Source organism: Lampetra fluviatilis, chromosome 57 (genome assembly GCF_964198595.1).
Source record: "Lampetra fluviatilis chromosome 57, kcLamFluv1.1, whole genome shotgun sequence".
NCBI classification, from domain to species: Eukaryota; Metazoa; Chordata; class Hyperoartia; order Petromyzontiformes; family Petromyzontidae; genus Lampetra; species Lampetra fluviatilis.
In genome coordinates this window covers 6,599,080-6,622,567 of record NC_136331.1, presented here as the reverse complement: position 1 = coordinate 6,622,567, position 23,488 = coordinate 6,599,080, and the positions used below count along the sequence as shown (strand labels likewise).

Here is a 23,488-nt window from a genome sequence, read left to right as displayed (position 1 = left end):
TATTTAGTTTTTTAACCAGCAGCTCTCAGCTCCGTTCTCACAGTGGAACAAAAGATGTCTGGAATCGACTAGACACTTCAAACTTGGCGGATGGCCAAACGATAATTCCACAGTGAAAGCAGGGAGACAGCATCGCACGAGGCGTGCGCGTGGGGCTGTTTCTACACGTCTGATGCTTCCACGACGCTAACAACAATGACTGTATTCTTCAGATTATGAGGCGCTCCCAAAAACACTAATACTTGTGCCCGACATCAATACAGTCGTATAAATCTCGTCGCACACAGCCACAGGGCGCCGGACGTGGCGAGATGTTAACTCCCTTGGCCTGGGTTTAATCCTGACCCTGACGCTTACATGTTTGGAGTTTGCATGTTCTCCCGGTGGTCACGTGAATGTTTCTCCAGGTCCTCCGGTCTTTCCCTCCACATTTAGAAACATGCGTTTAGAGTATTTGGATGTTATAAATGTCCCAATAATGCTAAGCCACTTGGTTGAGCTAGCATTCGTGGCTTATAGGTTGCTTCTGAAAAAGAGCTGCATAGATCAGTGGGCATTACCTGGTAAAAAAAAACTCTATTATGGAAAATAAAAGCGTTCATAGTTTTTATAGCTTTAACTTTTGTTTTCAAATACAGGAGGGAAATGAGTGTCTTGCGATACGGGGAAAATGGTATACTAGGCTGAAGTTAGTAACATTGATTCACATTATGATATTGCCACGCTTGGATTTAGAATTTGCAATGTAACTTAGCAGATGTGTTTTAACAACCGAGCAGTTGAAAACACTGGAAAAGCCGGCTTGTAATGATGAGTTGTTTGATCGACGCAAGTTGATTCTTACATTTATTTTAACAATAAAATGTATCTGTAGCCAACGCTGCACCCGTTCGCGGTGCAGAGATAAATCCCTATGGGTACAGGGCGGGGTAAGTCAGGTGGCAGGGGCGGCCCTTTTGGGACCATCTCGTATGTGCGTATGTTGAACTTCTTTCGCACCGTACGAAGCCAACCGTGCCAATCGGAGGTCTCAGGGTCCATCTCTGCACATGTTTGTAGCCCGTGCCGGTAATTGCTAATCTTAACGATGTAAACAGGCGTGCCGTGGATGGCGGCATTCACGCAGGGGAAAAAAAAATGTATCGAATTGCACTTGTGAGAATATATTTACAATTTAGAAATTGGAGGGGAGGGGTGTAACAAAACTGAACAAATAAGTCAGGAAAAAGGAGCTGGAATTGAGTCAAATTAAGTGCAGAACCAATTTTAACACGATGGGCTTTTTGGTAACCATCGACTCGCGACAGAACCTGGCTTTTCGCAGGCGGCTGGATGCCTGAGAACCAACCTTCAGGACGTTAGCGGTTGCCGGCTGAGCGCCGTGACCTTTGCGCCACCGAACCACCTCGCACAATACGGCTATCGGCAGGTTCTGATAAACACATGCTTGCGAGCGACGGCTTAACATCACCCAACGGGGGGCGGGGGGGGTGCGGGCAGCGTGTCCCGCGCCCCTGTCTGGCTCCGGCTGGTGCCTTACCAGGAACACTTGAGGTCACCGCGGTGCAGCTGGCGCGTGAGCACGGCCGTGCACAGCACGAGGGCGGTGCGCACGTGCCCCGCTGCCTCCAGGTTGCATATCATCTCCACGGCCTCGCTGCTATCCAGGGCCTCCACCTGCGGGCAGGGCACGGTACCGCGTCAACGAGACCGCGCGGAGACAGCGGCAAGAGCAGCAGCTGCAGGGGCTCCAACGGCGTCGGAGAGTTCGGCGCCGGCAACACTCAATCGGGAAGCTCCCAACATGGTCGTCGTGAATCGTGCAAAAACCTCTACAATTCTCACTTCCTCACAACCGATCCGCTCCAATTCCTCACCCGCAAAAACCACAATTATTTATTCCTCACCTCCACTGACCCCCTGTTCCTCACTCCAAACACCATCACCCCTCCTCACTCTGGCCACCCACCTCCTTACTTCGAACGCCCCTCTTTCCAAATCTCCGAGTGACACTCTCTCGCGCACACCCCAGCTGAACCGGTCCCTCACCCCCATCTGACCTCTCTTCCTCCTCACCTCAACTGCCTCTCTCTTCCTTACCCCGCTTGCCCCGAAGCATTCTCTCATCCCTGCCATTCCACTCACCTCTCGCCCTCGATCGCCCCAACTTCTCATCCTGACCGCACTCACTTCCTCATCTTGACAGCCCTCCACATTGCAACGAAGCCCCTTGTTCTTGACTCAACCATCCCTCACCCCCCTAACTCGGGTCGCCAGGACCTTGCTTACCCCGCGTCGCCTAAGTCGCTCCCCTTCTTATACAACCTGATTAGCATGGTTGGCTACGTACGGTGCGAAAGAAGTTCAACACAGACATACGTAGACTCACAAAGACCCATAGACTAACAGAGACCCATAATATAGGTATTTTTTTGGGATTAGATCGCGGAAATATAAATGTTTCGTTAAACCCTACGTGTTAAACTGAAAGAAAGCCATAGTTCGTCATCCACGCCTCCGATGAGCATGGTTGGCTACGTACAATGCAAAACAAGTCCAACAGACATACACACATTCACCACGAAAGTGACTCATCTTTCTCACGACCGCTATACTCAACTTTCTCCCATCACGTGCCACCCAACGCCACATTCTACCCAGGCCACTCCCCAACAACCCCCAACCCAGCCCCCCCCCGCATCGCTCCTCACCTCTTGCATGAGCTCCTGGTTGGAGGAGGTGGACTCGCACAGCAGGGACAGGTGCATCTGGCGGAAGAACGGCGTGGCCGTGCAGAGGGCGGCTTGCCGCGTGCAGCACCGGGCCAGCGCCAGCGCACACGGCAGCCAGCCCAGAGCCACCAGGCGCTTCAGCCGCAGCTCCAGCAGCGGCGCGCCCTCCCCCTCAAGGTACGTGTCGACTGCGCCGACACAACAAGAAGAATCGTCGCCGTCACCAACCACCTTACCGATCTCGTCAAAGACTCCGGTCTTCTTTCGATTTAAAGCTTTCGTGACTGCAGGGATTCGTCTTCTTGGTTCTTTCGGTAAAGTCACGTAGAAGGAAAATAATAAAATAATTATTATTTTATTATTTTTCTTTTTATTATTTTATTGTTTTCCTTCTACGTGACTTTACCGAAAGAACCAAGAAGTTGACTCCGGTCATCCTCGCAGCGGCTTTTGGCTGGGTAGGTGGGTGGGTGGATCGGTGGGTGAGTGCGTGGGTGGGTGGGTGGATCGGTGGGTGAGTGCGTGGGTGGGTGGGTGGGACGCTCGGTCGGTGGAGTCAGTACCTCGATCGGCGTCCAGGGGTTTCTCCTCCAGGATGGCCTTCATCTCAGGGGTGTCCCACGCACCGCCGGCCTCAACCACTGTGCACAGCGCGCGCAGTTCCATGTTCCCGCAAGCCACCAGCCTCTCGTGGCTCTCCTGCGGGCAAACGTCGCACGTGTCGGTGGCCACGTCTCGCCAAAGGCTCCAGACAAAAAAAATCCAAATTTACACCTAGGCTTTCGCAAACAATATTATCCTTGAGGTTGGTTTTTTTTTTTGGGTGATATCGCGTAAATATAAATGTGTCGTTTAACCCGCCACCACCTGACGCAAGCCAATCAGTAAGGTGTTTCACATAAACAAAACGTGCAAATTAGTTACAAGTCCAGCACACCCTTTGTGTCGGAGAGTAAACTCACAATATTTACATTTTGTATCGTGTCATTCATGAAGAATTTATCTCACCGTCGCTGAGGAACCACTTACAAGCTGGAAGGGATGCCAGGCGGCAGAGCCAGTGCCAATAAATTGCCCTGCAGTTCTCTACATATTGAGATTGTTTTAAAGCCAATTAACAAGAAATACATGTGGGAGCCTTGGACATCAACAAGGACAATTTACCTCAATACCATAGTTGGGAGAAATCGGGTTTAATTGGCTCTAATTGCAGAACCGCACTTCGCAAACTTCCCAACTATGGGCTTCATCCATTCCAAGCTAAGGAACTCACTGGCGCCCACGATTGTGGAGAAGCTCGTGTTCATCAAGACCAACCTGCCCGCATTCTACAACTACCCCGTCCAGCACCGACGAGGAAGCAGCCTAAGCCTTGGATCAGAGTTTCGTATTCATTTAACCAGGTTTTAATTCCCCGAAATCGGGTTTAATTGTATGCCTGCCGCTGGAAAAATCGGGTTTTGTCCACCCATGTAAAAACCACCGTTCTATAGCATGGGGAATTGCTTCTGCAATACCAACATCGTCCAATGGATAGCGACACCGACAGTCAAAAAACCTACAGCCCAGGGAACCGGATAGGTTCCACAACTTTAATTTATGGCAGATATTGGCGACAGCAGCAGGTGTCTGCTTGTGCTGCATCAGCCGTTGGCGAGTCGCGATTGCACCAGCGGCGTTGGCCTCGACCACCTATTGACCACGACTCTTTGAGCCGGGGGGGAGAATCTACGGGGCCACAGGCCACATACGGTCCGAGACGTCTCGTCATACAGACAAATGAGGCCGGCCACACTGAAACGACCCACAAATAATGAGTATCCATCTTGAACAGCATCTCAGCAGCACTGCGGTTCAACACTGTTTGCAATTTTTTGCATGCTCAGTCACTTCTGTCACTTCTTATTTCGTACGGCTGATGTAGACGCAGAGCAACAACTACAATTTCACATTCAGGTTTGCAATGTATGTATTATTTAGCACCGTACGAAGCCAACCGTGATAATCAGAGGTGCGGAGGAAGGACAACAAACTAAACACAAAAAGCAGTTCTAAAGAAATTAAGTTTTCAATCAGGAATATTTTTCAAGTACGCAGTTCCAGTGGCTTCCTATTATTGGAAGAACTTTCCAGACGGCCGCAGAAGCAAATCTGAAAGCGCGCGATACGCTGACCACCTTTGTTCGATGGCTGAGCCAAAAAACTGCATCAGGACCGACGGAGTGTGTCACTGTGATGTCACTGCAAGGACCTAATTCTAGATGATTTGAAGCTTTTGTGACTGCAAGGATTCACTCTTAGTTCTTTCGGTAAAGTCACGTAGGTAAAAAATTAAATTACAATTAATAAAAATTAAATAATAAAATCACTGTGATTTTATCATTTTATTTTAAATCTAGGTGGTATTTTTATTTCATTTTTTACCTACGTGACTTTACCGAAAGAACTAAGAGTACTGCAAGGACCTCTTTTATATACTTGGTCAACACGCACATTCAGTTCACCGTTCTGTGATCCTAAAGGGGTGCGCACTGTTTATTGTGCACATACGAATGGGGGTGATGAGAGGAGGATAAACAAATGCACCTCTACCACCTGAAAATTCAATTAACTGTTGGGACAGTCATCGTATTGGCATCTGAGGATTCTGCGACGAGACCCTGTATGTAAACAAGGACGCTCAGTCGTTCCCCCCACTGTTCCCAAGCGTCCACGTCTCGACCACAAAGAGCAAAACAGCAAGCACAAGAACCTTGAAAGCATGCGAGCTTCATACTGCTGCTGCCTGAGAACGGCAATGCCACACACTGCGGTTAGACAAATCCATTACCCCCCCCCACCCAATAGGCTAGTTCCAGTTGTCGAGAGACATAATGAACATACAACGCTGCTCTAAATCATGCCACCAAGGTAAAGGTGAACCTATTCAAGACCTCGGACATTCTCACCACACACAGACGAGATTTTGAGCTTGAACTCATAACCCTCGTGTACTGTAATAATCATCAAAATGTTTATGTAAACTTTGTGAAAGTTGCATTTATAAGAGGGCTTTGTGGGTTAGATGGCGTAAATAAAAATGTGTCGTTAAACCCGCCACCACACGTACAAGTACTCGAATTATAAATGTTGTGGATTTAGTCTAGTAACGAATTGGCACGTTTTGTGACAAACCTTACCGATTGGCTGTGTCGGGTGGTGGCGGATTTAACAATACATTTATATTTACGCGATCCAACACCAAAACAAACTCTATTATGGATAATGTTGGTCGCGAAAGCTTACATGTTAAGCTAGTTTACATTTAGACTGATAGAGAAAACAAAAGTATACAAATGAGACTAAATGGAAATAATACATTTTTTTACAATGGAGAATAACCGATTCAGGAATTGAATTAATTAAAAGACATCAAATGTTACGAAGCCAGAGATCCCATTAAGTAGCAGAGATTGAACCCAGCTCCTTCGATGCTCAGGCCAAATATTCCAACCCGGTCATTACATTCCCAAGAGAGATCCAGGCCCAGTACGGGGAGGGGTCTCAAGTTGCCGGTGCTGTGACCCCCAACACGGCCATTGTGAACCCACAACACAACACCAGGGCTTGAACTCACAACCCCCTTGTTGCTGACTTTGTGCCCTAGTGCCATTGTGAGCCCACCGATCGACCCCCAGCCACCGCGCTCAAACCCAGAGCCCTCCAGTACTGGCTCAGTGCCCTGACAGGCCATTATAAAACCACCAAGATGCACGGTGCCCCCAGGAGATCGAATGCAGAACCCTCAGTACCCTAACAAGGGGGGGGGGTAATCCCTCTTAAACAGGCAACCGGTACCAGGGCTCGAACCCGGGACCTCACCAATGTTGGTTCGGTGCCCTGCGTGAGCTTTGTGGAGCCCCGAGGGACGCCCCGGCTGCCTTGTACAGAATTTAATTTAAATCCTTTCTCAGCCAAGCGCGGTCCTTATGGGGAACTGTTTGTTTCTTCCTTCATTCAGGATCGATTGCAGCCTGCTCCCGCAACCCCAGCCGCAGCTGCCCGAGAGAGACAGCTATTTAAATTCAACATATGCACTGTGAATGGCGACATTAACGCAGCCAGAAACAATGAATGTACCCAATTTAGATTCACGCGCTGCCGCTTAAAAAAGGAATATGGGGTAAGGGCTCTTTTTTTATTATTATTCTCAACGTAAATTCCAAGCGGCGAGCTCATGGAATTATAAGCACGGCGGCAGAGCAGGCGCGCGATGTTAAAACGTCAGTTACGTTTAAGACGGAACGACAGATTTCGCGATCGTGTCCAAGGCCACATAATAACCGAGCCTTATCAGCTCGCTGGACTCGCCGCTCCGCTCCAGGATTTACGGCGCACCCTCGCCCCACTGCAGCTGACGCGACCTCGCCAACAATTGGCAGTTGCCAAGCGACGATGCATTCCATCTGCTCGCCACACCCGGCGCAGGCTCAACGCAAAACCCGGGCCGGCTTAGCCCTACGCGTTCCTGCCGTAGACTTCTAGAGGCCCGTGTGTGTTTGTCCCCCCCTCCGTGCCATCCCCGCTGCTGTAAATGTCAAAAGAGCTGCCCTCCTAACCGACACCCCCCCCAACAAGCCCTCTCTCATTACAGTTCCTCCGGCACACCGTTGAAGTGCATCCTCCGTTGTGTTTAAGCCCGGGGAATGTGTGTCTTGAGTGTGTGCTGCCTGTGTGTGCCTGGCCCGATGACCGGCCAGCAACTGCCAGGCCAGCAAAAGCAATCGTAAGCACACACACAACAAAGAAAACACCACGTAAATCAAAGGAAATAAGACTTTAGGCAAATAAACGGACTCCATTTTGACTGCTACTGTATGCACGTTGAACTTCTTTCGTAACGTACGTAGCCAACCGTGCTAATCGGAGGTGCCATTAGCACGGTTGGATATTTTTTTGTAAGAAAACGGGGATAAATGTCATTAAGTACGCCTCGCTTGCTCTCAAAACCAAAGGGGCACAGCGAAATCCGTGGTGAAATGGGCCCCCCGCTCGCTGGTGTATTATTAAACAGAGTGCCGGCTACAGTTTACGAGAGCTACAGTTTACGAGAGGCCTGTTTATTATTTTTAAGAGGCGCATGATGGCCGTGGGGGGTTGGGTGGTACGAGAGGGCAAGAGAGGAGGAGAGAGAGGGAGAGAGGTAATTTACAGCAGATGGTTAATTTGGCGCAGGACCCAGCAAGGAGCCTCTCAATCCTTGATTCAGCCATCCTGCCATGGATTATATTCCACAGCAGCAACTGGGGGGGGGGGGGGGGAGAGAAAATCTCCGTTGCAGCCGCCCAAGTCGTTCACAAACGGAGGAGCCCGTGCGGCCTGCACAGCCAAAATGCAGCAAAAACCCAAAAGCATCCTCCCCACAGTGGCCACGGCTCTGGAAATTTAAACTCCTAAAAAAAATCACGCTCCCCCCCCCCCCAGCCCAACACGTCGCCCGAAACGTCGGGGACGTCACGCCGCGAACAACAAGCGGGAAACCTATCTGGAGAGCTTGCTCCAGAAGTTGGGGAGCGAGAGGGGGGTTAAACACGCACAGCCCAAGAAACAAAGACTCGCTCACATATATAGACCTGCTTATGGCCACAGGATAGTGGAGGGATGATAAAACGAGTACCCCCGTTATGGGCTAAGTTACGTGATTATTCTACGGAGAAACTGGTACCCACCATGTATGTATAGTGCACCGCGGTGATGAGATGTTAATTACCTCCCCTGGTATACAGGAGGTCGCGAGTTCGATCCAACCCTGACGCCTGTATATTTGGAGTTTGCGTGATCTGCTCGTGGTTGCGTGGATCTTTCTCCGGGCCCTGAGGTCTTTTCCTCTACATTTGGAAACAAGCGTTTAGAGTATTTGTATGCTATAAATTTCTACATAAGCCACTTTACTGAGCTATAATTTGTATCCAAATCGATTCTGAAAAAGAGCTATAAAGCTCAATGGGCATTACCTGGTAAGATAAAAAATAATTGTTCAGTTTATAGTTTAAATTATATGTACAGTCCTTCACAGCCGGATAAGGGTTTTCCCCCACACTGTGTGAGTTGCATGTGAGGTGGCGAAATGCGGAGTGGAGGAGGTGACTACATTCTTTATATGCAGCCTCGTGTATAAGTTTTGAATAAACTCCGTTTGCAGATCCTCTTTGTAACACCGTGAAGCCCAATCATTCACGAGTAGGGGGGGTGGTGGGGGGAAATGAACACTGACGCAAACACAACTGTGAACATCACATGTTCCACCCACCCCGCCTCGCCCCCACCCCTTGGAATTTCTGATATCTGGCCCACACAGCGGTAGCAGACCGGCTACACCCTCGTGCTCATTTCCACTGTCGCTAAAATGCCGCGTTGCTTCAGGTGGCACAAACTTCCATCACCGTCGTAATGTTCAGAAACGCGGAAGCGACGAACGCCCCTTTGCGCCACGGCATTGCAGACGGCGTTCCAAGCAAGGTGAGAGGTCGGTGTCAGCCAGGAGAGATCTGACCGATCCGCAAATCCCGTGGGGCGACCGACTGGACGGGGCCCGTCCGGAACCGTCGCTCGACTCACCTTCACGGACGTAGAGAAAGCCCCCCACGTGTCCTCCGGAACCCCCGACTCCGGTAGGTGCAGCAGCAGCTCAAAGCAGCTCCTGCGGAGGAGGGGACATGGCGCGTGCGTGCGGGGGTGAGCCGTCGCCCGTTGATGTCACGACACATACTCGGCGCCTGCATGGATCCTGGAACGCTTTCCAACGTGCGCTCAGAAGTATATTAATTAGCGGTGATGACCAGCCCTTCCGAGCGGCAGATGAGATTATATCACACGACGCGCGACGGTGTGCAATGACGTCACACGTAACAATATCATCGGGAGGCAAAGCCAAGCGCATGACATACATCACCACCTTGTTGGACAAGGCTATAATACTTTAGTGCTGATTTAATTACAACCAAAGTTTTTTGGTAACCCTTTGATCAATGTGGCCGGTTTTGTAAAGGATAAGCCCCTTATAGCAACGCAATTTTATCATAAAGTTTAATGTATATTTCATCATCCCTGCATTTACGTTTTCGAGACCACCCTACAGACCAGACACAGCCAACGCATTAACGCTTACAACGTTGGCTTAAAAGCATTAAAAATATAACGGCTCTTATCTTGTAGATACCATTCTAGCCCATGTGTCCCAGGCTGCCCGACACGAGCTGAAAGCGTCATTAATAAGGAAGGAAAATGTACAAATTGCCTTTAACCAATCACCCGAAATGATGCAACGACGCACTGTAACGTCAAATAATTTTTTCCTCAATTGACGAAGCTTAAAACTCGTGTCGAACAGCAAAGGGACACAGAGCGGTGGCACACAGGAAGAAAAGGACAGCTTTTGAAAGTTAAATATTTCAGAAAGCACACCCAAGATGTGCAGCAGGGAGAGGGGAGGAGTCGAGACCGGTGGAACTGGCTGGCATGAAACACAGAGGGGATAACTTCAAGAAGAAAGAGAAGACTGCAGAATTCCTGGGATGTTTCAACAGCCCACAGAAAGTACAAACAAAACTACGCTCTTGTAGGGTTATGGATTTGACTTCCACGCTTCTGTGCTTAGCATTAGAAGCACACTGTTACGTCGGGTTAAGCTCATCACCAATGCTAATGTGTGAACAATTTTCACCTCCACCTCTGCATAGCACGGTTAGCTACTACGTACGGTGCGAAAGAAGTTCTACATACGTACCTACAACAAATTGCACTCTAATGCACTGCTCCGGCATGCCCAACGTCAGCTGGACAACAAAGTTATTTTAATTAAAAGCTTTCGTGACTGCAGGGATTCATCTTCTTGGTTCTTTTGGTAAAGTCACGTAGAAGGGAAATAATAAAATAAAAATACAACATAATAAAATAATTCTCACGACGTTTCGGCCACAACGCAAGCAGCCGTCCTCAGGTGAAGAACAGGTCTGTCGGGAAGACAGCGTCTGAAGACCTGTTCTTCACCTGAGGAAAAAAGTGGCGGTTTTTCTAATTTTCTTGCTGTGGATTTCACACCTGATGATGATTGCTTGTGTTGCAGTCGAAACGTCGTGAGAATTTTATTGTTTTAAATTTTTATTATTTCCCTTCTACGTGACTTTACCGAAAAAAACACGAATATAATATCTCAACATCGTGCTTACCTTTCCTGTACTCTGCACTCCTATTGTGCTTTTGTATTGTTTGTCGTTGTAATGTTCTCACCTGCCCCTACTGGAAATCTGTGAAAAAAAAGACCTTTATAGCTCATTAGATTCCTCCGAGATAAATTAAAATTCTGATTCTGATAATGGGGGGGGGGGGGTAGAGGATTTGCCCAGGTAAAGGGTGGAGGGGTAGGAGGGGTGATATGTTATCTGCCTCGCCTGCTGTACAGGTTGTGGGTTCGATCCCGACCCTAACGGCTGTTGCATATTTGGAGCCTGAATGTCTCTCTCTCTCTCCCCGTGGTCATGTGGATAGTTCTCCGGGTCTCTCCACATTTAGAATCAAGTATTCGGCTGCTCTAAATTTCCACACGATAAGCCACTTCGTCGAGCAATCATTTCTGATAGCCAGGTCGCTTCTGAAACGTGGCTCCACAGCTCAGTAGAGGCCTTACCACGTAAAATACAAAAAGTTTACTTTTTATTTCTAGTTTACAAAAAGACTAAAACACGGTCAATGTACTCACAGCGCGAGCCGTCCCAGCAGCATGTCCACGTTCTCGCACGCGGAGGAAAGGAGGGGCCGTGCAGTTGCCAGGCTCGCGATGGCCGACTCGTACACGTCCATCAGCTCCAGAGCGTTCTCCGTGACCTTCCATCGTCCCGCTTGCTCCAGCAGCACCTGCGGCAATGCGACGGGAGACGCGGCGGGAAACACGCCGAGTTAATGCAATCGCGAGCAGAGTCGCCGAACGCACGAGGGCACCGCGGCGGTACGCTGCAGCGGTGCAATGGACGGCGCGGCGGGCTTGCAACAAACCCGGAGGTTGCCGGTTTCGATCCACGCCCTTGGCGCGGTAATTGAAACAATGGTGCGATTTATTTCAAATCAGAATAGCACGCAGTGCACCAACCACCACCGTGCCTCGATTGGAACATCGCAAGTGGTTAGCGCGTTGAACCATGAACCCGGCGACCTGCCTTCACCAATCTATCCTATTTTAATTCGAACAGCTGTTTAGACGACGCACAAGCCTGATGATTGGTACACCTGGGAACTTTTGCTGTGGTGGGTGTGAGAACTAGATTATAACCATCTCCATACCAAAGAGGGCTGCGCTTAGGGCATGCTCAGTGTGGATTAGCAGCCGCCGCCCACGCAGGGCAAGGAAATCACACGAATTAAAATGAAAACAGCGGCGCAGATGCGGCACTGCGGGTCACAGGGGTCGGTTTCACCGATGTCAAGACGCACGCGGCATCACAATCAGCCAAACGCCGCCTCTCTCACAGCCACACGGCAACCCGAAGCCTCATTTCCATGCAGTGCCGCTGGCTCACTTAAAAAGCTGTGACACACACCAGGGCAACCGTGGGGGTAAACGTTGCCAGAAATGATCACCAGCGATAGTTTCTGCCACCATTTTATGATTGTAACCAAATCTGATCGCTGCTCCCCACTCGCGGGCAACTGGGATGGGCAACTTCCAAACGGAATACGGAGGTCGCATAACTACCCCGAGGTTGTCGTGCTCCCTGTGAACTAATAATTGCTCAAACGCACTTTTTCCAAGCAACTTAGGGCAACTCTGTCACTCTACGCCAACGCTGTGCCAAGTTGCACCGAGTTGCTCTAAGTAAAACGCGTTTCAAGCGACGGCCGACCCGGCGCATCGCGGCTGTGACCGTGTGCCGTTATACCCCCCGCCTTTGCAGGAGGGATTCTTCCGTGTAAACAAAACGTGGCAATACAGTAAAAGGCCAACATAACGTGCAAGTGTCGTGGGACATGACGCTCGCCGTTACGAAGGAAAATGCACGCACGTATCTCGGCGTCTGCGTGTGGGTCTCCGTGTCCGTTTGCCCAACTACGCGTGCGGCAACCGTTAAAGTTGAGAGGGCTGGAGGTGGAGGCTGACGTAATGCACCGCGATCAATGGGAAGGGGAGGGTGGAAGGTGGGGGGTGGTGGCTGGATCGGCCACTGAACAGCTGGGACTTGGGCCCGTGTGGCGGCACACCAGTTGCGAAGCACTGATCTACATGATGAATAAATGTTAATTTGTTTTTTTTCTTTCTACCATCAACTGTACGTTCTTTTCGGGGCACATGACTTGACCCGCGGTATATCCGAATCAGCGGTGTAATGAGCCATGTTATATACAGGCCTTTTAGTGTAGGAGTAGCAATAATAAACAAAAACCCACTGGGGCATCCCCCCGTCACGCTTGGGGTTAAATCCAGCACGCGTGCTGCTTTCCCATCAGAGCGTTGGTTCCGGTCAGAACACTGCGATGAACACGGATGGGCGGGCGCTGTGCTGGAATGCTGTCGTGCGACAATACTGCAGCTCGAACAACACAGCACTGCAGTGAGTCGGCCGGGTGGCTCACAGAGGTCACGCCGGAGGGGGCAACGCTGGGCACCCCCCACCTCCCTAGCCTCGCGTGACGTGACACCATCGCACGCTCCCATGCGTTATTCAGAACCTGCTAAGAGCCCTTTTGTGCAAGGTGGCCGGGTGGCTCAAAGGTCAGAAACCTCAGCTGGCATCGCTGAGACCCTGGGTTTGATTCGCAGGCATCCGACCACAACCTGTGATTGAACCAGGTTCACCACGACCAGTCAGTCAATGGTCTCAGCTCAGTTACCACTTGATATGGCAAAATTTCAGCTCTGAGAATTACAAATTTCGGTTGACCATCATGCAATGAAAATTCTGGCAGAGCGGCTTGGAAAATTCTGATATCTACTTACGATGTGTACCAGAGGTCACTTGAGGGGTTATCAGATGCAAGCTCTTCAATAACCGCTGCTGTGGGAACTTCTCTACCATTAAAGGATACGCTGCTCGACAGAGATTAGAATACATTCTTCGTTGGGATAAAATTGGGAGAAAATTTAACATTAAACGGTCACTGAACCACCATCCTTAACCTCATAAATGGTATACCCTGAAAGTAAAGCGAAACTCGCTGAGGAGGGAGCCGCCGTAGTGAAAAGGAGCAGTCTATAAAATGACAAAAGAACTTTGCAGAACAAGTAAAACTCCACCAGTCAAAGACAAGGAAGGGCACGACCATCACCACTGAGAGAGCCCAGGCAGAAAGATGGGTTGAGCAAATTTAGACGTAAAGGTTTCGTGACTGCAGGGATTCATATTCTTGCTTCTTTCGGTAAAGTCACGTAGAAGGGAAATAATATAATAATATAAATATCAAACAATACAAATTCTCACGACGTTTCGACTGCAACACAAGCAATCATCATCAGGTGTGAAATCCACAGAAAGAAAATTTAACACAGTCTTGAACAGACCTCAACCAACTTCTTCATTACAAGATGTTATTTATGGCCCACCACTACAGATTTATTTAGACCCCCCCAACCAAAGAAGAGATCAGCAAGGCCATATCCACAATGAAATCAGGAAAGGCTCCCCCAGAAGCATTGACACCATCCATGCTGAGATGCTCAAAGCTGATTCAGAGACTGCCGCTAATGCACTTACAGACCTGTTCCAACGCATATGGGAGAGTAATAGCATTTCCAAGGACTGGACAAAAGGCCTAATTGTGAGACTTCCCAAAAAGGGCGATCTTGCAAACTGCGACAACTGGCAAGGAATTACACACTCTTGGGGGTTTTTTTCGGTAAAGTCACGTAAGTAAAAAATAATAAAAATTAATAAAAGTAATAATAAAAATACAATTTAAATTTTATTATTTTTTACCTATGTGACTTTACCGAAAAAAACCTAAGAGTAGGAATCCTTGCAGTCACGAAAGCTTCAAATCTAGAAGGAAGTACACTCCTGTCGCTTCCTAGCAAGGTCTTCTCAAAAATCCTGTTCAACAGGATTAACAGTGCCCTTGACCAGACCATGCGGAAAGAGCAAGCTGGGAGAGAGAGAGAGAGGCTGCATTGAGCACATATTCACTCTACACAATATCATAGAACAGTGCCTGGAATGGAAAACCCCCACTATACCACAATTTCATCAACTTCAAGAAAGATTTTGATAGCATACACAGAGACAGTCATTTGAAGATCCTACCGACGACATGTGGCATCCCACTAAAACTCATGGAGCTGATCAAGAGCTTATATGAAGAATTTGAATGTGCCATCCTGGTCAACATCACTACCTCAGACTGGTTCCACTTAGCGTCAGGGGTACGCCTAGGATGCATTCTTTCACCAATTATCTTCCTGTTTGCCATTGACTGGGTTATGCGATGCAACGCAAGAGACTTCATACTCCCATTCTCAAATGCAAGTTTTTGCGGTAAAGTCACGTAGGTAAAAAAGTTAAATTAATAAAAGTAAAATAAAAAAACTCCAATCCAGGGGCCAACCCTGGCTCCTCCCCCGTCAACCAGTATATATACAAGGTCGGGTCTCTTGGAATTTCTCTTTACTTGATACAGCAATCGTGCTGTGACGGTTCCACCTGAAGACGAAAACTTGTGTTGCCTCCGAAACGTCGTGATTTTTATTTTACTTTTATTAATTTTAATTTTATTTTTTACCTACGTGACTTTACCGAAATCACTGTTTTTTCGGTAAAGTCACGTAGGTAAAAAAAAAATTTTTATTAATAAAAGCAATCACGACGTTTTGGAGGCAACACAAGCTTTACTTGATACAGCAGTCGTGCTGTGACGGTTCCACCTGAAGACGGAAGCTTGTGTTGCCTCCGAAACGTCGTGATTTTTTATTTTGCTTTTATTAATTTTAAATTTAGTTTTTTACCTACGTGACTTTACCGAAAAAACCTAAGATAATGGAAAACTGCCCTACGGTGGACACAAGGGAAAAGATGGCAGGGCAGGCCAAAGACCACCTTGCAACGCACCATTCTGTCTTGGGGTGCAGCGGAGAAAGTTTCTAAAGACCGTCCAACATGCCGTGGGCTTGTTGCGGCCTTATGCTCCAGAGGAAACGAAGAGGAGTAAGTTGGAATGGGAAAGGGATTACGACTGCCGATAACACTTCAATAGCCAAAACCGCTCCAGAGCGTGTCTGCTTCGACAAATGCTGCGAGTTCCACAAGGGCTTGTAGAACATGAAGGAATTTAATGTTTTATTGCATTTGAGAATGGGAAAAAAACAACCCACGTTAATACGATCTCACACGACTTCTGCACAACCGAGGCTTGACGCCTCTGTTATGCCCATGACAGATGCTGTTCTGTCGACGCTGCCAATCAATCTATTCTTCCTCCTTCCATTTTCCTTTCTTCTTTGCTCTGTAGAATCACTGTTACGATTACCCCGGCTCTTATGCCACCTTCCGTCTCATTAGACTTCCCAACGATTTTTGTTTCTATCCCCCCCCCCTTTCTCTCAACACTCCTTCATGCATCAACCCTTTTGCACCAGCTGGTACAGACCTTTCTCTTGTCATTCCACTGCTGCATGACGGCCTCTCCGTGCTGCGTGGGTCTTGGGGATCTCATTTGATCACAACCTACTTCATGGTGAAGGTGCAGAACGGCAATTGATTTTCTGCACTTCCCTCTGCTGACAATGTAGTCCAGCGGGCAGCCTACGGCACCTGTTGTGCGCGCGGCGGCGTTCACCCACACCGACCAAGCCCTATCTAGGCTTAACCCCGCTTCAGAGTCTGAGATCTGGTGAGATTGTGCGTGCACACCAGGCGATTTGGTTACAGGCCACCGCAGCCCACTCTTTCCATTTCACCTATCACACCACATCTCCTCCTCCTCTTCTCTGTTCCACAGTGCACATGTTTCCACCGGTGCAAATGAACAACCAGTATGGGCCACGGAGCCTTAAGTAATGCCGTAAAAAAATTTTTGCCTTGTGCTGTGTCGACAGTGGTGCACAACCACAATTAATAATAAAAAATCACATCCTTCAATCTCACACTGCCTTTAAATAAAAATAAGCATGTGTTACGGGCATTGGCCCTTCATGGATATGCTAAATAAAAGATTCGTGAACACGACTGCTGTTGATAAGTTTTTTTACCCTTCTATCTGGCAACAAAACTGACACCTTTTTTACAAGGAGTCATGTTTGCATAGACCACAATACCTGCGGTCATAATGCAAACAAAAAACCTAACTCTGATAATGCATGCACTGTCCTTGAAGTTGATTGGTCCACACCCGAGACAGCTTTCCTTAGAGCCTAGTCTCACATGGGTTGGAACAGATGACGCCAAAAAAAAAGTAGCATACGGGGATTTTTGTTTGTCTTTGTTGTGTGGGGAGTGGTAGTGGAGCGGTGAGCACGCTGTGCTATCTACCCGGCAACGCGAGTTCGATTCTCGCTCACTGACCAACAACATTTTTTATTACCTGAACTAGTCCTGGGCCTCCCCTAGATCGACTCAGCCTCAAATGAGTACCAGGTGTGGTGTGTAAACATCATCACTGGGGAGACAAAGGCAGCCGGGCATGGTGCTGGCCACCAACCCTCACTAACAGCACTTGCCCCAAAAGTCTGTTGAAGGCTCTTTGGCAATGGTCAAATTTATGAATATGGGTGTTTTAACAATCAAGAGATTGTTAAAACCTAAGTCTACCCCCAAGCACGGATGTGTAAAAATATACCGGCAAGTTTCAATTACATATCCCACTGCATGCCACATCAATACTTTTTATAGCTTAGATTATACAGCTTTGTTTTGGTATGGCAGAAGCATGACAATTGTAGTGATGTAAACAGAAGCACTCCGATGCCTGATGAGATGTGAAAACCTGGTTTTCCAGTTCCGTGGAATCTGTAAGCCTATCGGCTAAAACGTCGTAACATTAGACACCTAATTTGCATATATTTCAAAAGTTTTCGTTTGTTACATTGCGAATGGCACTTTCCAGATAAATGTTTCAGCTATGCGAGAATTTGTAGCGCATCAACATACAAATGAAGGCCGTGTGGCATCCTTTCCTTCAGAAGAATCCGCTGGTGTTATTTTACACTACTATAAACATGATAATATTTAACAATAACTCTTCTGACAGCTCCCTTTCATTCACGTGTGCTTACCCATCCTGCTCTGTTTAACGACTGCCCATCTTAGTTAGGACGAAAGCGATTCCGTTTTGCACTTATTAATCTTGACTTAAGATGTGTACGCGCCCTTGCTCCCAAAATCTTTTTCCTGTAGCGCTTAGTAATTATATTGCTAATTACTTACAATATATTCTTGCCCGAGTGCTTACTCAAAAACTTTACCGTAATGGTCCACCGTCACACCATGTTTGTACTGATGAGTCAACAATGATACTATTTTCTTGTCCAAACCGGTGCACGGAACTCTGTGGCTGTGGACTTGTGTGGGGACACATAGTCCGGCGTACACGGACATGCAAGACAACAGCCCGTGGTGTATCGCTCGAGCATATATGCGAAATCGTATCCGAGTGAGCACGGAGCTTCGGGGAAGTCCAATATTCAGCGCGCGAGGTGAGCGGACTTGTTCGCCAAGGTGGATGGGCATCCGTCGCTTGCCGAGCATGTCACAGATCTTGCGTGCAAAGCTTGCGCTTGAGGCCGCGAACTCGAGAGCCGAAGCTGTTTCGGCTATGACGTACATTCGTGAATGCGAGACCATCGATTTCCGCACAGATTATTCACCCATCTGTGCTGAATTGTATCACTATTAGGAAAAACACCTGCCACTGCACACTCGCACAGCAGTTGGCAGCGGAGCGAAATTCGTTGTTGTGCTATACCATGCCTCAACGTCTATGTGCCCAATCATCACCAACTCGCACGCAACAGCTTAGTGAAAGCGTGGTCAAAGAACCCCCACCAGCCGCACAATGTGGGTAGGCTCGAATCCAGCAATGGGTTGACTAAAAAGCGTTATCGGGGACGCGAGCTACTGGATGAGGTGTGGAGGGGGTGGTCGCATCCTGTCGATTAGACTCCCGGAGGAGAGATCGCTAAACAAACTTTTTAACCTCGAGCTCACGAAAAGCCGCTACCAGAGGGTGCAGTGTGGAATCACGATGATGGCAGAAAGGTACAGGAGGCGACATTGCCCATAACACTTTTCACATCCATTGCATTTCCTCTTTACAAAATGTCCTTTATGTATGTTAGTTATTTTATGAATTGTTACCGTTTGATGTCAATTGCCAAAAGTTAACTCATGGAAAGCATTTACTCAACGATGACCGAGACAATCATTGCCTTTGGGTAATGAGAAGATTCGCTCCCTCCTACACCAACTCCAACCTCTCTCGTCAAAACAGCATTTCCCAATTGCCACGCAGGATCGCCTCGATATATTGAATGAAAATAAACATCAGAAAATTCTTAAATTTGCAAAGCAGGAACAACAAAAACTGTAATTGTCTGTCCATATTACAAAAACAAAACAGCAGTGCAAAATTTAAACAAATTCAAGGGCCACCCATGGTGGTGGTGGTTACGTTTGGCCTTTGGTGTTGCCCAGCGAACACGTCAGGGCCAGGTGTATGGCCACACGGGGAGATAAAACATTTGGGGAAATCCTCTGCTGGCTGCCCTACTCCGCATTTGAGGGTGGGTGGGGGCGGCATGTGTGGGTTAAAAACTCCAAGCCCTCGCCAAATCACCCAAAGCTTGGCACTCATCATCAGCCGGCGCACCGGCCAGTTGCCAAAAACAGAAAGCAGAGGGCGGGGGAGCACGTAAGATGCATAGTGCACACACAGGGAGAAGGGGACACAGCCAGTGGTGACCCAAAAGAGAAATACAAACATTAGCTTCCTCTTCATACAGACACAGACAGAAGCCAGGCTATCTAGTCCAGTACAGTAAACTAATTTAACTCTAACACATTGACAGGGCTGAATGGTGAGAGGCTACCAATGATGGTGACGGAGAGGAACGCTGGAAGGCGCTCAAAGAGGAAGACCGCAATGTGACCGGATGTCAAGCATTAAGCACTGAACGGGATAGAGACTGCCGCAAGTTGATAGACGCAGCGATGGGACAGAGCCGTCGAGAGACCGCTGCTAGGCGATGTCGGTAAAGGTCACGGCGGCCCCAACAGCCCACGAGGCCAAGCGACTAGAATGAGAAGAGGACCCCGAAGCGGACCTCAACATCTGTGGGCATCTGCCGCCCACCGTGCACTACCCGGCGGCGCTGCCGACACGTTCAAAAAGGGCGGCAAATGAAATGACTCCAAGTCAACAGAGACGCAGCGAGCGAGGAAACATTAATTAAACCATTACTTATTATCGCACGGGGGGAGGGGGAGAGGGAGGCAGGTCAACGTTGTGTCCATCGATGGCGGCTTATGTCAAGGAGGTCAATTTAAAATTGCTCGAATGATCAAGGTACCACCACGTGTGCAATTCCCAACTTGGCACAGGGCCACAAAAGCCAGGTGGAGGGAGGGCTCTCTGTATGTGCCCCCTTTTCCATTGGCTCTGCCTAGACGGAGACATCCGGAGACATTAGGCAACAGGTGCACCACTAGGCTGTTTGAAGACAGTCAAACGAAAAACAAGCTGGCAATCCAGTGCAAGAAGAGAGCCCGTGCACACACAAAACGCACACATACAAACATATGGCATGCGTGTTTACAACCCACAAGCATGAACTGTGTTGGTCATCATCACAGCAGCCATTTATCAACTCACTGCCGGTTGGACCGACACGATCAACCCCTGCAATGCCACAATCCATCTCGCTTACTACACTTGTGCCGATCTCGCCACTACAACTTTAGAGTGATCATCGTCTCGAGGCAGACATGGGGCCAATAACAAAAGTAATTACATTTTCTTTTGTAATTAATTAATCAGAATCAAAATATGTATTTATACTGGAGGAATCCGATGAGCTTTCAAGTTCTTTTCACACGTCCAGTCGGGGCGGGTCAGAACGTTAAAACAAACAACACAAAAACATGATAGCGGTGCAAAGGCATAGGAAAGGTAAGAAAATCACGAAAATACAAATAAAACTAAACTAAATTTCGGTAAAGTCACGTAGAAGGGAAGTAATAAAATAATAAAAAATAAAACATAATAAAATTATTCTCACGACGTTCCGGCCACAACGCAAGTAGCCGTCCTCAGCTGAAAACCAGGTCTATCGAGGCGACAGCGTCTGAATGAAACAGCACACGCGCTTGGAGCATGTATATAAGCTTAGAGTCGCCGCGTGTTTCGCAGCTTAAAAAGAAAAAATCTGAAGTGTTCTTTGGACAGAGACATTCAACAATGCAGTCATGAAAAACCTCTGGCTCTGTCAACAGCTGTAATTTTGCAGACTGTCCTGGGATGTCCAACATGAGTTTTAAGCTTAACCCATCTTTTAAAATGATGGTGCGGTGCAGTCTACTGCTGATATCACTGCCATGTGTCTACTCTATGGGAGTGACCACGTGTAACGACAGTCAACACACTCGCCTTGCAATCCAAAAGTCGCAAAGTTTGCTTCCAGCTTTTGGCTGAGCAGTTGAAACAATGGTGCAGGTTTCTCAAATCCCCCAATCGGCAAAGTAAATGTTTAGACAACGCTTAAGTCGATAGGCAGGTGGAGTATGTACTGTACGTATGTTAAACTTCTTGCGCACCCTACGTAGTCAACCGTTCTAATCGGAGTGGTCACCGTGGAAGAGTAGACGATCTGGACACCGCAGCTCCCTCGAGCGGAGCCTCTTTGGCCAGCAGTGGTGAGAGCAGGAAAATGCATGTCTGCACCTTCACCTTTAATACAGGGTGCTTCAACACTTACATGGGACTATCGGTTTTTAATGGAAAAGGAAGAGATCATACACTGTAACATAACAAAAATATATTCTTGGTTCTTTCGGTAAAGTCATGCCCAGCGTTTAACAGTACTGCTGTTTTGTATTTGGATTGTCAGCAAACACCGGTTACAACCCCGAGTTGAGGTGCACCGATTGTTCTCTTTTAGCCCCGCCCACCCCCCCCAACACGTTCCATTCACTGGCTACCACATTCAGATAAGCTCCTCCTCCCCCTTAACTTGTATTTAAGGGCTCGTCTCTTGGAATTTTTCCTCACTTGATACAGTACATTTAGCTGTGACGGTCCCACCTGATGACGGAGACTTGTGTTGCCTCCGAAACGTCGAGATTTATTATTTTATTTCTAATATTATTTCTATTTTTTATTTTTTCCTACGTGACTTTACCAAAAAAACCTAAGAGTATAAAAGTCACAATCATCATCATCAGGTGTGGTTTTCACACCTGATGATTGCTTGTGTTGCAATCGAAACGTCGTGAGAATTGTATTTTTATTTTTATTATTTTATTATTTCCCTTCTACGTGACTTTACCGAAAGAACCAAGAATATGAATCCCTGCAGACACAAAAGCTTTAAATCGAAAAATAACAAATATATGTTCATAGCTTCGCCATCATTATCAACACGTCTGGAATCTTCACCAGGTGGTCTCCAGAGCCCGGAGGCACATTTCTTGTAGAACTGTTGCAAATTCTCAGAAGTGTTAACATTGTTTTTGAAGCAACCTACATTTAATACGGCATTGCAGTGACGTCACCAAAGCGTATTGAGATAATTTCCTAACGGTCATGTTAAACGTGATTTATCTCTCATTAGCAGGAGCTCCTAATCCTGTTGAAAAGCCCAAGACACACAGCTTAGATACACATCCACAAGAGACACTTACTTGAGGTTTCATTCTTATTCAATATCAATCACAATGAATTAATAAATATTGCCATAACAATGTAGTCCTTTATCAACCCACTACGGGATGAAGACCTCTCTCTACATGCCATATTGGGTATGGGGGTTGTTTGTATGCATGCTGAACTTCTTTTGCACCGTACGTAGCCCAACCATGCTAATCAGAGGTGCGCGTATGTACGTATGTAGAACTTCTTTAACACTGTACATAGGCAACCGTACTAATCGGAGGCGTGGGGAAATCGGAGGTGCGGGGGACTGACTGAGTTTCCATTAAATCGGGTTCCCGAGTGTCGAGAGTTGATTATCTCAGCCCGGTCGCCAATGATCCAACCAACGTTTGACCATAACTTCACCAGGCTCGTCAAGCGCGGGTTGGGGCAAGGGCAGCCTCCACGGAGAGTTCAGATTTCACTGGCCACTCGACATTAGACGTGGCCAAGAATCGAGCTCCGCCACCAATATTGTACAATAATAAACCGAATATCGTAAACGTGTTGGGACCACCACACCCACGCAACATAACCCTTCCGTTAAGAATAAAAATCCTGCGCGTAAACGAAACTCCGATTACACTGGAGGCATTTTCAAAATTCTTAAGAAAGGAAAACAATCGGCCAGCTGCCCATCATCAGAAGGAGCCACAGGCAAGTCATCTGGAAACGCCTCTACACGACAGAACATTTTAAGTTCCACCTTCACCACTCGCACACTTCCTGCTTATTTGGTAATGACCTCACATAAACCGACTCGGTCGGTGGGAGAGCAGTGTCGGCACACTGGTGAGTGCGCTAGCCTACAAACTCAGGAAACCTCAGTTAAATTACCGGCGAGGGGTAACAACAGTGGGTTGACAAACGGTTGTGAATTATTGTTCTGATTAATG

At 47.8% G+C, this 23,488-nt stretch overlaps 1 protein-coding gene across 3 annotated transcripts in view; it reads right to left on the bottom strand.

The window, feature by feature from the left end:
• LOC144950298 (uncharacterized) overlaps window positions 1-23,488 on the bottom strand; it is a 48,868-nt gene that overhangs the window by 10,262 nt on the left and 15,118 nt on the right. For all 3 annotated transcript variants that reach the window (XM_078880380.1, XM_078880382.1, XM_078880381.1), the window contains exons 2-6: window positions 11,470-11,624; window positions 9,330-9,411; window positions 3,296-3,431; window positions 2,712-2,920; window positions 1,541-1,677 (exon numbers count right to left, since the gene is read on the bottom strand). In XM_078880380.1, the coding sequence (XP_078736506.1) occupies window positions 1,541-1,677; window positions 2,712-2,920; window positions 3,296-3,431; window positions 9,330-9,411; window positions 11,470-11,624 (719 nt within the window). The remainder of the gene's footprint in view (window positions 1-1,540; window positions 1,678-2,711; window positions 2,921-3,295; window positions 3,432-9,329; window positions 9,412-11,469; window positions 11,625-23,488) is intronic.